Source organism: Dreissena polymorpha, chromosome 13, assembly GCF_020536995.1.
Source record: "Dreissena polymorpha isolate Duluth1 chromosome 13, UMN_Dpol_1.0, whole genome shotgun sequence".
Lineage (NCBI taxonomy): Eukaryota > Metazoa > Mollusca > Bivalvia > Myida > Dreissenidae > Dreissena > Dreissena polymorpha.
In genome coordinates, this window is record NC_068367.1 from 10,011,786 (window position 1) to 10,025,330 (window position 13,545).

Consider the following 13,545-nt stretch of genomic DNA (forward strand, 5'->3'; position numbering starts at 1 on the left):
AACAGAAACATAAAAAAATCTTTGAAAAATAAAGCTCGTCTTAATAAACAAGCAAAGAAAACTGGATCTTCGGGCCGTTTCAAACAATACAAAAAAGAATGCAAAAGAAATCTGCGTAGAGTGGAATAGAATCATTTAAATAAAATTATACAGGACGGTATGGACAAGCATAACTCTTAACCCTTCTGGAAATATATAAAATCTAAGAAACAGGATAACATCGGAGTTGCACCGTTGAAAAAGAAAGGTAACTTATTATCTGATGCCAAAGAAAAAGCAGAAATTTTACTGACACAATTTCAATCTGTGTTAAGAATAGACAATGGCACCTCGTCGGTACAAGAACACCTTAATTCTCAACCTTTTCCGACAAAACCTCATCTTCAAATTAACTCCAAAGGTGTATTGAAACAACTGTTAAATATTAATGTGTCTAAAGCTTGTGGTCCTGCTAGCATCCCGAACATTGTTTTAAAAACTTGTGCAAATGTTCTGTCGACGGGCTAAAATGAAATCTTTCAGTATTCGTTAAACACCGGTAAACTACCTTAGGATTGGAGAAACGCGAATGTAGCGCCTGTATTTAAGAATGGAGACAAGCATTCAGCTGAGAACTACCGACCAGTAAGCCTTACATCAGTAACAAGCAAGATTCTTGAAATATTCTATGTAGCCATCTTTGATAACATTTTGACAAATATATTGTACTGACAAATTTAAATCATGGATTCAGATCTTGCTATTCTACAGAGACACAATTATTAATAACCATGCATGATCTACTGACATCTTTTGAAAAGAAACAACAAGTTGATATTGCAATTTTGGATTTTAGCAAGGCGTTCGATACTGTGCCGCATGATCGTCTATTACAAACAATGTCACACTATGGAGTTAAAGGTCACTTGCTGTCCTGGTTGTCATCCTTTCTTAAAGACAGATCTATGAACGTTGCAGTTGAAGGTTAGCTCTCTAGAAGCATACACGTTGATTCCGGCGTCCACATGGGACTGTACTCGGTCCGTTATTTTGTTTTATGTCATATCAACGACTTAACACTCGGTGTAAAATAACAGGTTAGACTTTTTGCGGATGATTGTTTATTATACCGTCAAATACGTAACATCTCGGATATAGTAAAATTACAAGAAGCTTTAGCTTCACTAGAAGTTTGGGCATCAACCTGGGGTATGAAATTTAATGCAAAAAAGTGTTACATCCTAAGTGTGAAAAGTAAAAGTTCGTACTACTACGAGTTCGATAAAACAATATTGAAACATGTAGATTCTAATCCATACCTCGGATTACTCATATCAAATGACTTAATTTGGTCGAATCATATAACATACATTTGCAAAAAGGCGAACTCAACGCTCGGGTTTCTTAGACGAAATTTAAAACACTGTCCCCAAGAATGTCGTAAAACAGCTTTTATCGCATTGGTTCGATCTCAACTTGAATATGGTTCAATCATATGGGACCCCTTTCCCAAAAAGGGTATTGACAAGATCGAAAAAGTTCAGCGTCTTGGTGCTCTTTTTATAATGAATAACTACAAATCCAAGGAAGAAGGATGTGTTACAAATATGCTTTACACTTTAAAACTGAATTTTCTTCAAGACCGACGCGTCTATAATCGTTTGGTGATGCTCTACAAGATCGCAGGGGGTATGATGCCGGCAGTGGACCCAGATGAATACCTTACATCGAAACCTCAACGAAGAACTGTCAAAGTAAAAACTTACTCCGACTTTACATCGTCGAACATTTTAGACCAACAAATAACTCTCGTGCATTCAAAGTTCCTGGTGCTCAAACAAACCAGTTTTAAAACTCTTTTTTGTTGAAACACTTGTGTCGTTGAACAACCTGGACAATAGTGTGGTGCGCATGCAGACAGTCGAGGGCTTTAAACTAGCCCTCCCAGATCACTTCTGAAGACTCCTCCCCGTAGAAATATACCAGAAGTTGTCCTTCTACGTATTCCAATAGATACAGATACAGAAAGCTATTAACCCTGTTCTGGGCGATTCTGTGTCTATTATGGAATAATTTTTAAATAATTTTCTAAAATATAACAAGCGTAATACTGGGTACAAAGATCTTGAATATTACTTATTATATTCTCTGCTCTTTTCAGTCTCTTACGAAAATGGAGACAAAGAGTCGGCCCACCTCATGTGGAAGTATTTTGAAAAACGAACAAACAAAGAATGCTACACCGTACCTACAAGCGGTATAACGCTAATACATCGTTTTGACATCTACTGCAGAGATACAAATGAGGGCAATGCAAGCAATGAAAGCTTGGATATGACAACAGCCCAGTTTACATACAATTTAATGACTATGTTTGAATTTCAAGGTATGTACAGTATTCTATGGTAAATAAACCTTAGAAAGTTGTTTTTTTAGAAATTTTTTCTACATTTTATTATCATTGTATCTGTTTGTTTCAGCTATAATGGCCAGCGTTAGCTTGTTTGTCTGTTTGCATTTTGCCAAATTAACACTTATTATTCCCTGTTCCATCCGTCTGTAAATAATTTTGAGTTAAAAAGTCCCATTTGGCCATAAAAAGCTTGTTTGTGACATGAGCAGAGATTGAAAACAAGTGAATGTGACCATGCTTTGTTTTATTGTTTAAAATCTTTTTGAGAATTTGTATGCAGCTAATATCTTCAGAGCTTGATATACACGTTTGTGCGATAAGAATTATATCGTGGAAAAATGAGTTACTGTCGTGAAGTGTGTAACCTTGAACGTTAAAGGACAGCGGACAAGATTTCATCATCAGAATTTGTGAAATTGCTTTCAAAATATGACATCATTTGATGGCTTGGTGAAATTACCTGTCTGCCGGTCTAGAGCGACGGATTAACAAGAATGTCGGTCCTGGCGACTGGCAAAATGTGAAATGAATGCAATCAAATCATATATTTTCAAAGAAAAAAACTCAACGAGCTAGCCGCTTACTACATCATGACAATGAAATCGCTCATTGTTTTGATGTTTGCAATAAGTTTGCTATGTGCAATTAGCAATTTCAACTGGTTACACGACACCTACTTCAAACTCAGTCGCAAAATCGGCAACTGTGTTCTAACAAAAAAGATCTTGATAGCTTTGACATATTTTCGAGTCGATAAGGACATTAAAATATGAATTTCTTTATCAAGCATGGCTTTAAAAAGGTTGTTCATTAAATATAAACAATGTTCAAGTGATAAATTTATAACATGCACTCGTCATAATTCTCCCAAAAAGTTATCATTTTTAATTGTACAAATTAGTATCCGTTAACCGCAATTTTATTTTCGATACTTCTTCTTACTTGAGATGACGTTGTTATAATGCCTAAATTGATATCATTGGTCACTTACATATAGTATGTCCTATTAGATGCAATGTTACATAATTTGTTGGATGACCATCATCCAATATGTCGTTTTTTTACGTTTCTTTGATGGTGCAAAGGAGTGGCTAGTTGAGCTAAATAAAGGGTTTATGTTATTGTACATATTGTGTTGTTGTTTTTTTTTTCTGTCCGGTTAAATTTTCTCCGGACAGGCACATTTTCTGAAATGCCTGTCCAGATGACCGACAGATGTTTTCCAATTTCGCCAAGCCTGCATGTGTTTAACCAAAACATGGACTCCTTCAAAATCTAATATAAAATTGTCTGGAATTATATATTGACCTAAAACATTGATATAGACGCTATCAAAATAGGCATGCGAAACGCGCAAGTGGTGGAATTGTTGTGTATAGGAGATATAATTTACCAAAAAATAGTACCTTGTTCAAAAAAATGTAATAGATTGTCTACTATGCATTAAACTTGATAACATTTGTTTTAATACTAAAAATGACATGTATATTGGAGTAACATATAAAGCACCCTAAAATTCACCTGTTCACGCTCGATTTGATGGGGATATTTTTCAGATTATTTAATCAGATATTAATAATTTTAGCAAGAATAGTGCAGTTTCATGTAACGGGGAATACAAATTCAAGCATTGGACGAAAGTTAGATTATATTGCGTATGATCGTAGTTTGATTAATCTCGATATGATAGACATTGACAATCTTTGCCAAGGACCATTTGTGATTTGATTTCAAACCGCTTTGCGGACGGATTGTAAGATATAGGTATGGCTACACATTTTTGAGTTGTTAACAGTAAATTACATAATGATAAGAATATTGGAAGAATAACGTGGGCAAAGTTTAGTAGTTGACTAGCTATAAACACTGTCTGCGAATTTTGAAAATATTGTGCTTTTTTAAATAAAAGATTTTAATGAATTTTCCAATCATTGAATATAATCTAAAAACTGGAAGAACTAGCAAAACAAAATACACGAGGACCAAAACAATTTGTTAAATGATATTCTATTGACAGAGAATCTTGTATTTCCCAATTATTGAGCAATATTGTACTGTTTCAGTCAAGTCTTTTATGCGGGATTGAAATTAATGATGACACAGAGGACCTAGTTTCAATGTTTACTCAGTATATATTATGTCTAAAGTTATTTTGTGTTTTGCACGCACTATTAACTCCGTTTCAAATAACTTCGATTCAGTTGACAAAAATAAACAAAAATGGTGTGCGGAATGTGAACAAAAGCAAAACGAATATAATAATGCTTTGTACAGATATAACAAAATGAATAACAAGATTAATTGCCTGTTAGGATTTGAAAAAAGAAAGCATATAATTGTCGTTAATGCAAGTCCGATTTTAATCATACGTTAGGACGCAAGATAGACAGTGTGAAATCAAAATCACCTAAAGAATTTTGGAAAATGTTTTTAAAAAACTGCCAACCCGAACGGAGAAACATTTTATGTAAAATAATTGTTTAACACTTTAAAAACCTGAACAGAATGAAGGTAGTTAAATAATGAGTACAGTATAAATTGTGTTCGTTATTTTGACAGTAACCATAATTCTGAAAGTTCTTATCCAGGCTCGATAGGCACATATCATTTGAAGAAATTGTCATGGCCACAAAACAATTAGGTAAACATAAGGCGTGTTCATCTGACAATATTATTTACAAATATTTTCAAGACTGTGTCCATGTAATAGGTAACGCATTGGAACTGTAATTTAATCATATTCTCAAGTCTGGGAAATTCCCACACAGCTGGTTAATGGGTCTGATAATTCCCCTGTATAAAAATGTTTGTACCAAATAATTATTGAGGTAAAAGCCTTGTGAGTTATTTTGAAAAGTTATTCACCTATATACTCAACTAAGCTTACACAATTGGGTTACTGCTAATGAAATTTTAACAGACGCACAGTGGGGTTTCAAGCCGAGCTTTAGTACAAGAGACGCAATATTTGTCCTTCAATCATTGATTGTAAGTAAAATAAACAATAAATAAATATTGAGTTGCACTTACAACCTGAAATGAAATGCGGGCATTTCTATTAATCAATTATCAATCTATCTTCTTTTATTCGACGTCAAGGAAGTGTTTATCTCTGATACAATCTTACAATCTTATCTGAACAATTTGCTTGAGTATTGCACACAGTGGAATATAAATGTCACTGTCGACAAGACAAAACTTGTCATCTTTCATAAAATCAGATTTAATAAAGGGATATTATTAGGTTTATTACATCAACTCTCTCAAAATCATGAAAAATTGGAATTATCTAGGAAAAGTAATGTCAAGAAGCGGTGTATTTATACAAGTCAAGGCGATGAACTCATTATTTGCGATTACAAGATCTTTGAATGTACCTGTTAAAATCATGTTTAATCTGTTTGATGCCTATTCTGCATTGATTTTTAATTATGGAAGCGAGGTGTAATGATTTACTAAAGCTGAAAATATTTAGCGAGTCCAACGCAAATTCTGCAAATGACGTTTAAATGTAAAAATTTTACAAATTCACATGCTTTGATGCCGAAGTTGGTAGATACCCGATGTATATATGTCGATATTTACGAGCAGTTAAATATTTCTTAAAAATGCAGACATGGGGAAAGACAGTCACTTCTTATAGGCCAGACTGGCCTACAAAGAAGGAATAATTTACAGGCCAAATCTTAATTTTACAGGCCTCAATTTCAAGTGTTTAATTACAGATGGACATTGCAAAGTCAATTGAAAAAGAGAATTTTAACATGATGTTGATTTATGAAAAGGCAAAAATAGTGTGAACAGCCTGATATGAATAAATAAATAAAATGTATTTTTTAATTTTGGAAAAATATTTACATATATAAACATACATGATTGAGTTTTATTGATGTATTTAATGCAGAGTTATTTATATATTAAATACGTTAACCTTTTATTGTATCCATTTCACAGACATGCAATGACAGTAAACTGTATAAGAGTGACAAACATAATAAAGCAGACTATGAACATGAATATGATTATACACAGATTCAGAAACATATAAATCAAATCATATCCGTCAGTTTCAATTTTCAAACAATAATTTTTAGATTTCTTTTCGTGAGTAGAATGCACTCTTAATTATGTACACTAATTCTTCGACATTCATAAATTTGAAATGACAATCTCTTAATTGTATCTAAGACATATTTTCCATCGTTCAATCACAAACGCTTTTCATTTATCCATACTAATTATATGATGTCAATCATTAATTTGATTTTTAATTGTCATGCTGCCCACGTAATTTGTTTTTATGGTCCACCGTCTTGGAATATTTGCGACATGCGTGCAACGCAACAAAAAAGCATAACTGTCCAACTACTTTTTCGACCATTCGAGACACTATTCGCGTTTGTAATAATTATTGGAATTTACGATGCTGCAATGTACTACTAACTTACAAAATTTGGCGAAAATGAGCGTTTTAATATCGGAAATATCATAATCCGGTAACCACAAAATAATGGTGTGCAAACTGCAATTGGGTTACAATTTTTTGAAAGCAAAAATAACCGGACAGTAAGTCCGACGATCTTGCATTTCACCATCGGCCTTTTTTACTGTTCGTCGGCAATGTCCTACAGACTGACGGGCTTTCCCCATGTCTGAAATTGTCCAACAAAAAATCGTCCAACTGTATTTTAGAGCAATATTATTCGTAGACAATATAAAGGAGCATGTGATTACCCTCCCTCCAAGTCATGGGCATCAAACGTTCAAAACGTTTGTAAGAATAAGGTTTTAATGACGTGTGGATATATCCAGAATCTGTTAATGTAAACAGTTTTATTGTTATGTTTTGCAATATATTACTACATGATATGTTCATTTCAAAATGGCAAACTGATGTTAATGACACTCCATCACTATTTCTTTACAAGGAATTGAAACCCTTTTTTGAAAGATCCATTTACTTGGACAAAATTGAAAGTTCTTAATTTAGAAACATAGTAGCAAAATAATGATTATCTTCTTATGTTCTATTTAAAGAAACTGGTAGGCACAAAAAGATTCTAAGAAATGAAATAATTTTTGTTTTGAATGCCTTGGTATGATAATGTTTAAAATACACTTATACCTGTTGTTTACCGAAGAAGACCAAGTATGTTTAATTTTTTGCAATTATTGAATGAGACCAGAAAATGTATAATGATATGTCTTGCTAATTTCTGTATAAAAGCATTTAAACCAAAACTATATAGATATTTTTCCCTGTATTGGAATTTTGTATATATTATCTAACCGCATACTTTTTTTCCCAATCAATTACGGATTTTAACATCCATTTAATGTCGATAACAAATAAGAAAGAGCCATTGTTTACATAGTACATTCTCACAAAGTCATATATTAGTAAAAATGCATAAACAAATTTGTTTGTATTTTGATGCATGAGTATTTATATGTATTTATTATTACTATATTGTTATTTTGACGATGAACTGTATATGCTTTAATCATAATTAAACTGCCAGTTATGTTCTGTTAAAAAAGTGTCATTAAATATTGAAAAGTTTTGGTGATTATTGAAAAAGTTGAATGTATGAAATTCGGTTAGTAAATGTCGCTTGCCTATTAGGCTACGTACACACTTGGCAATAAAAGCAACGCATGACAACAACAATTTAAAACAAAATTTAAGTTGACAAGCTAAATACAATATACCACTTCCAAACTACAATCAACAACAAAAATAAATTATTAACGTCCTCTTTGATAGTTTACTTGAATGGTAACCATGCATCAACAAACATTAATACCAATCATCATTTTGCTTACTAACAAAAATTATTTATAATCATTAAGGAGTTGTCATTTCATATAATATATGAAGAAAGTAAAACTAAGTTAACTCTTTCAGTGCTGGAACCGAATTTTGAAGGAGACTTACTTACTTAAAGTCATGCTAAACAAAACAGTTGTTGACTTTCATGATGTCACGTTGAAACATGATTCTAGAAATAAATATAATATACATTACACGTGTTTAAGATACAAATATATGTGTACTAGTTATATTTCATAGAAAGACACTGGTGGCAGATGGGTTCAAGTCGATCATAACATACCTTGCTCAATAATCTCGATATTGCTAGCCAGTATTAAGTTGTAGTGTTTTGATAAGTGCAAACTATACAATTGAACATATGAGTATTTAAAAATATATATAAATGTGCAATATTGAACAGCCCAATTGTTTTTACATTCATGCTTGTAAATTGCAACAAACATAGAAACTACTTGAATACACTGTAAATCCAAAATAAAACGCTCCGTTATATCGCTTATTCCAATTTAACGCAAATAAGTATTGGCTCCTGTTTTTTCTCCAACCTTCCATTCTAGTCTAGAGTGTTTTCTTGACATTAAAATATTACGGCGCACGATGTGTTTATTGCATAATGGCTCAATTATAATAAATGTAAGGCTAACCATCATTCGGGAACAGTTTTAGCGTGATTATCTACAGTTTGGTGCAATACACGTGTGAAAATAACATGTGTTTCATGTATGTGATATTTATCTTTTGAATAATTGACAGCTTTAACAAGTTTTACAATACATGTTTCACTTCATTTTTATTTGTTGACAATATGAATTTAAATATTGTCTGCTAGAATGCAATTGAAAACGTAACAGGCAATAAGAAATTCAATGAGTTATGAAGATGATTAGTTCCATCCAAACGTAGGGTAATTGTTTACAGAAATTAATTTTTTATTTTCGCGTGATTTTCAGGAAGTCCCTTGGAAGCAAGTTTTTGGCATTATTGCATATGATGCAATAAAATATTTGTTGTATCCTATTGCATTCAATCTAAATTAAAGCTCAATGCAAAAAATATTATTTGATTTGATATCAAATTAAAAGTAGATTGCTAATGGATCAACTAAGTCTGTATCTCCAGATTTGTGTGTATTGTGTGTTGATTTGCTTTATTGTCCCCTACCAGTTTCACCGGATGGGACGCATGGTTTGTGCTCTGTGCGTCTGAGTTTGTCAGTCCGTCAGTCTGTCTGTCTAACTTTTCTGGATCCTGCGATAACTTTAAAAGTTCTTCATATTTTTCATGAAACTTGAAACATGGATAGATGGCAATATGGACATTATGCACGTTATTTCATTTTGTTCCTACGTCAACAATTCTGGTTGTTATGGCAACAAATAAAAAAATTCTGACAATGGTGGAGCCGGTAGGGGACATATATTGCTTGGTAATAGTCTTTTTGATACATGTAGCAAGTCAATACAAATATGTCCTATTGTTTACAGAGATATTGATCAACGTTGCTGACAGCCATGATCAGACGGACTTGTATCTGATGGCAGGAAACAGCAGCCGGGGTCATATACTGGACCTGCACATGATATGTCTCTATCAAGATCATCAGGTCTGGGACTTGTGGTTCACCACTCAGGTAACTGGCAGTCCATTTTAAACCGTTCCCGTTCTGAAACAAAGTAAAAATGGCTATATGCAACCAGCATAATATCTGAAAAGCTCGCAAGTAACTTGCACCCTGTTCAGTATATATGCTGTTTGAGGTTCATCAGTATGTTTAAGTTTGAAAGGATGCCTTTATAAATTGAATCTATTAAGAAAGGTCTTAAATTTAATTTTATTTTATAAGGGAATACTAACACATCAAAATGCATATCTGAAATGTAAAGAGCGAGACAAATTTATTCAAAATATTATGTTTGTAAAATCTTAATAAGCCATTAAATTCTTAATATTTTTATGCCCCCACCACTATAGTTTTTGCCCTGTCTGTAAGTTTGTTGCTTTGTTTGCTCCAACTTTTACATTTTGCCATAACTTTTGCAATATTGAAGATAGCAACTTCATATTTGGCATGCATGTGTATCTCATGGAGCTGCACATTTGAGTAATTAAAGGTCAAGGTCATCCTTTAAGGTCAAAGGTCAAATATATGGGTCAAAATCGCTCATTTAATGTACACTTTTGCAATATTGAGCTTAGCAACTTGATATTTGGCATGCACGTGTATCTCAAGGAGATGCACATCATTGAGTGATGAAAGGTCAAGGTCATCATTTCAGGTCAAAGGTAAAAAATATGGGGACATAGTGTTTCACAAACTCATCACTTGTTAAATAATGAATCCAATATGAACAATTATGCTATTGATCAAAGGTGACATTTTGTGTTGTTTTGTGTGTGATATTTTAATTTGTGAGCCAGATTTCAGGAACTTATGATCCAAGTGAGACGGAATTTTATTTTTAGTATCCAGACAGTATACATATGCATATTAGGTGGTACAAGATACATGAATCTTTATTTAACGTCGGATATGAACAAAAGTAAACATTAGCTCATGAGCTATTTCTCGACAAACAAATGTATATAGTATAACAAGTATAAATGGGCTAAAAAAATAAATAAAAATTAAGCATATTATATAAGCATTTAAAGTACATGTTAAAGCACATACAACACCAATTATGTACAAGTTTACATTAAGAGCATACTATTTTGCATGCAAAAAAACACATACATATAAGACAAAGGGTAGATACCAAAGAAAAAGGTAACATACAATAAATAACGTGAAAAGAGTTACCAAACAGAACAAACAAGGGGTTAACTGAAAAACCATAAGATACTATTAAATAAGCAGGACAACAAAAACAAGCAAAAGCGTGAGAAGCAGATTAGTCACACATGGCGCATTTGCATTTTGGATACGTCCAGGTTGAGTCAGCCGTACAAAGTCTTTGTATTTGTCGACTGTGCGTATGTCCTCTGGCAGGCTGTTTACACACCCGGACAGCTTCAAAACGAAAGGATTTTTGCCATACCTTGTTGTTCTTACATGTTGCGTCTTTAGGATGTTTAAGTTCCTGAAATTATAATTAGAAAATTTGACTTTAACCAAGGATTTTAGATATTTTGGGGACTAATTGTGGATAACTTTAAATGTTTCTGATACAATGAGGCGTAACCTGTTTAAGTGAAGAGTAGTACTGTTAACCTTTTTCAATAGTGCGTCATAACTTGATTCATAATCATTTAAAACAATTTTAAGTGTTCTGAACTGCATCTTTTTTAGTTTGTCTGTGTTGGATTCACTACAAAAATGCCAGATTAGGGGGCAATAGTTAATGTTTGACCTGATAAATGATTTAAAGATAATTAACCTAGTTTTTACATTCAGCAACTTGCTTAGTCTTTGGAGTGCATTTAATTGTTTTGCTGCCTTTTTGCACAAATGTGTAACCTGGAGATCAAAGTTTAGCTGGTAATCAAGTTCCACACCTAAGAGTTTTACTTCTTGTTCACATATAATTTCATTTTGACCTGTAGTAAATGATTTTAATTTTTTATTTGTATTATTACATACACATATTGCCTGGAACTTATCGGCGTTGGCTTGCATTTGGTTAATATTGAATCAGTGAATCAGGGATGTACTCTATATTTCAATAGTTTCCTTAAAGGTATTTAATTTTTTTGTGAATGACAGGGTATTGTCATCTGCATAATTATACAGGGTTGACTTATCTATATAAATACAAAATATCATTGATAAATATGTTGAAGATCAGAGGACCGAGAATAGAGCCTTGGGGCACTCCCTTAATGATTTCTTGCCATTTACTTGTACAATTGTTTATTTTAACCCTTTGAGACCTGTTTGATAGATAATTTAACATTTATTGACACTCATGCTCAGTTAACCCATAGGTCTTAAGTTTAAGTACAATTAGATTGTGAGGTAAACAATCGAACGCTTTAGACAGGTCCATTAAAACAGCACTCACATACTTGTTTTCATCTAGGGCCAGTTTCCAATCCTCTACTAATTCCAATAAAGTTGACTGACAACCATAAGATGACCTGAATGCTGATAGATAAGGGTAGAAAACATTATTAATAAAGTGTTCAGTGAGTTGGTTGCTAATGATTATTTCATATATCTTTGACATTGTGGGCAGGATACTAACTGGTCTATAATTGCTTTCAATGAATGGATCTTCTTTCTTGTAGATATGGGTAACCTGTGCTTGCATAAGTTTAGCGGTAATTCTGCAACAATTTTTCAGGAAGCTATTTGATGATATGCCTTTATTTCCATGTTCATCAAACACATTTTCAGGTAGTTATTTTATGGATGACATATAAGAAACTTGGATAAGAACTTTTTATTACTGTGTGTGGGGGATCAATGTCAAGAAGCAACAAGAATAGTTTTTTGATTAATTTTACCTATACTTAAGTTTGTTCCTGCTTGAATTGAGCAATTTTCTTCATATGTGTTATCTGCATGAACTGTTCTCTTGTTCGGATAAGGACATTTGCATTGCTGGGCATAATCTCTGGAACTTGTCAACCAAAATCAATGACATTCTTACATGCATTTATTACCAGGTGTTTCTTGTGTTTAATCTTTATACAGTGCTTGCCTTATATTCGTATTTTCATGATTTAACCATCCTTTATATTGTCGTGGAGTAACGATCGGTTTCATTGATATTCTTTGCGTTATCTGGCTATTATGTGGTCCTTTTTGAAAACCATTGCAATTGGTTGTGGTTAGTTTTCTAACTATACTGAAACCTTGGGAAAGCTCCTGAAGACATTTTTATCTCGACTATTATATATGAAATATATATAGTAGAACTATCCTACTCACCCCGGCGTCTGCGTTAGCGTGCAAATGTTAAAGTTTTCGTTCTACCCCCAATATTTTCTTTGTCCCTTGACATATTGCTTTCATGTTTTGCATACTTGTTTACGAACATGACCTCAACCTATTTACAAGAGCAGACAGCTTTATCAAGCATTTTGTCATAATTATGGCCCCTTTTCCACTTAGAATATTCAGCAAATGTTAAAGTTTTCGTACTACCCCATTTATTATGCCCCCCTTCGAAGAAGAGGGGGTATATTGCTTTGCTCATGTCGGTCGGTCGGTCGGTCTGTCGGTCTGTCCGTCCACCAGGTGGTTGTCAGACGATAACTCAAGAACGCTTAGGCCTAGGATCATGAAACTTCATAGGTACATTGATCATAACTCACAGATGACCCCTATTGATTTTGAGGTCACTAGGTCAAAGGTCAAGGTCACTGTGACCCG

At 33.2% G+C, this 13,545-nt stretch overlaps 1 protein-coding gene and 1 long non-coding RNA gene across 5 annotated transcripts in view; one reads left to right on the forward strand and one right to left on the reverse strand.

The window, feature by feature from the left end:
• The window catches only part of LOC127855370 (uncharacterized), a 474,985-nt gene that overhangs the window by 381,274 nt on the left and 80,166 nt on the right, over positions 1-13,545 (reverse strand). The gene's annotated exons all lie outside the window — the stretch shown is intronic.
• LOC127855364 (uncharacterized) overlaps positions 1-13,545 on the forward strand; it is a 267,885-nt gene that overhangs the window by 182,824 nt on the left and 71,516 nt on the right. For all 4 annotated transcript variants that reach the window (XM_052390863.1, XM_052390864.1, XM_052390862.1 and 1 more), the window contains 2 exons: positions 2,141-2,365; positions 9,713-9,858. In XM_052390863.1, coding sequence (XP_052246823.1) covers positions 2,141-2,365; positions 9,713-9,858 — 371 coding nt within the window. The remainder of the gene's footprint in view (positions 1-2,140; positions 2,366-9,712; positions 9,859-13,545) is intronic.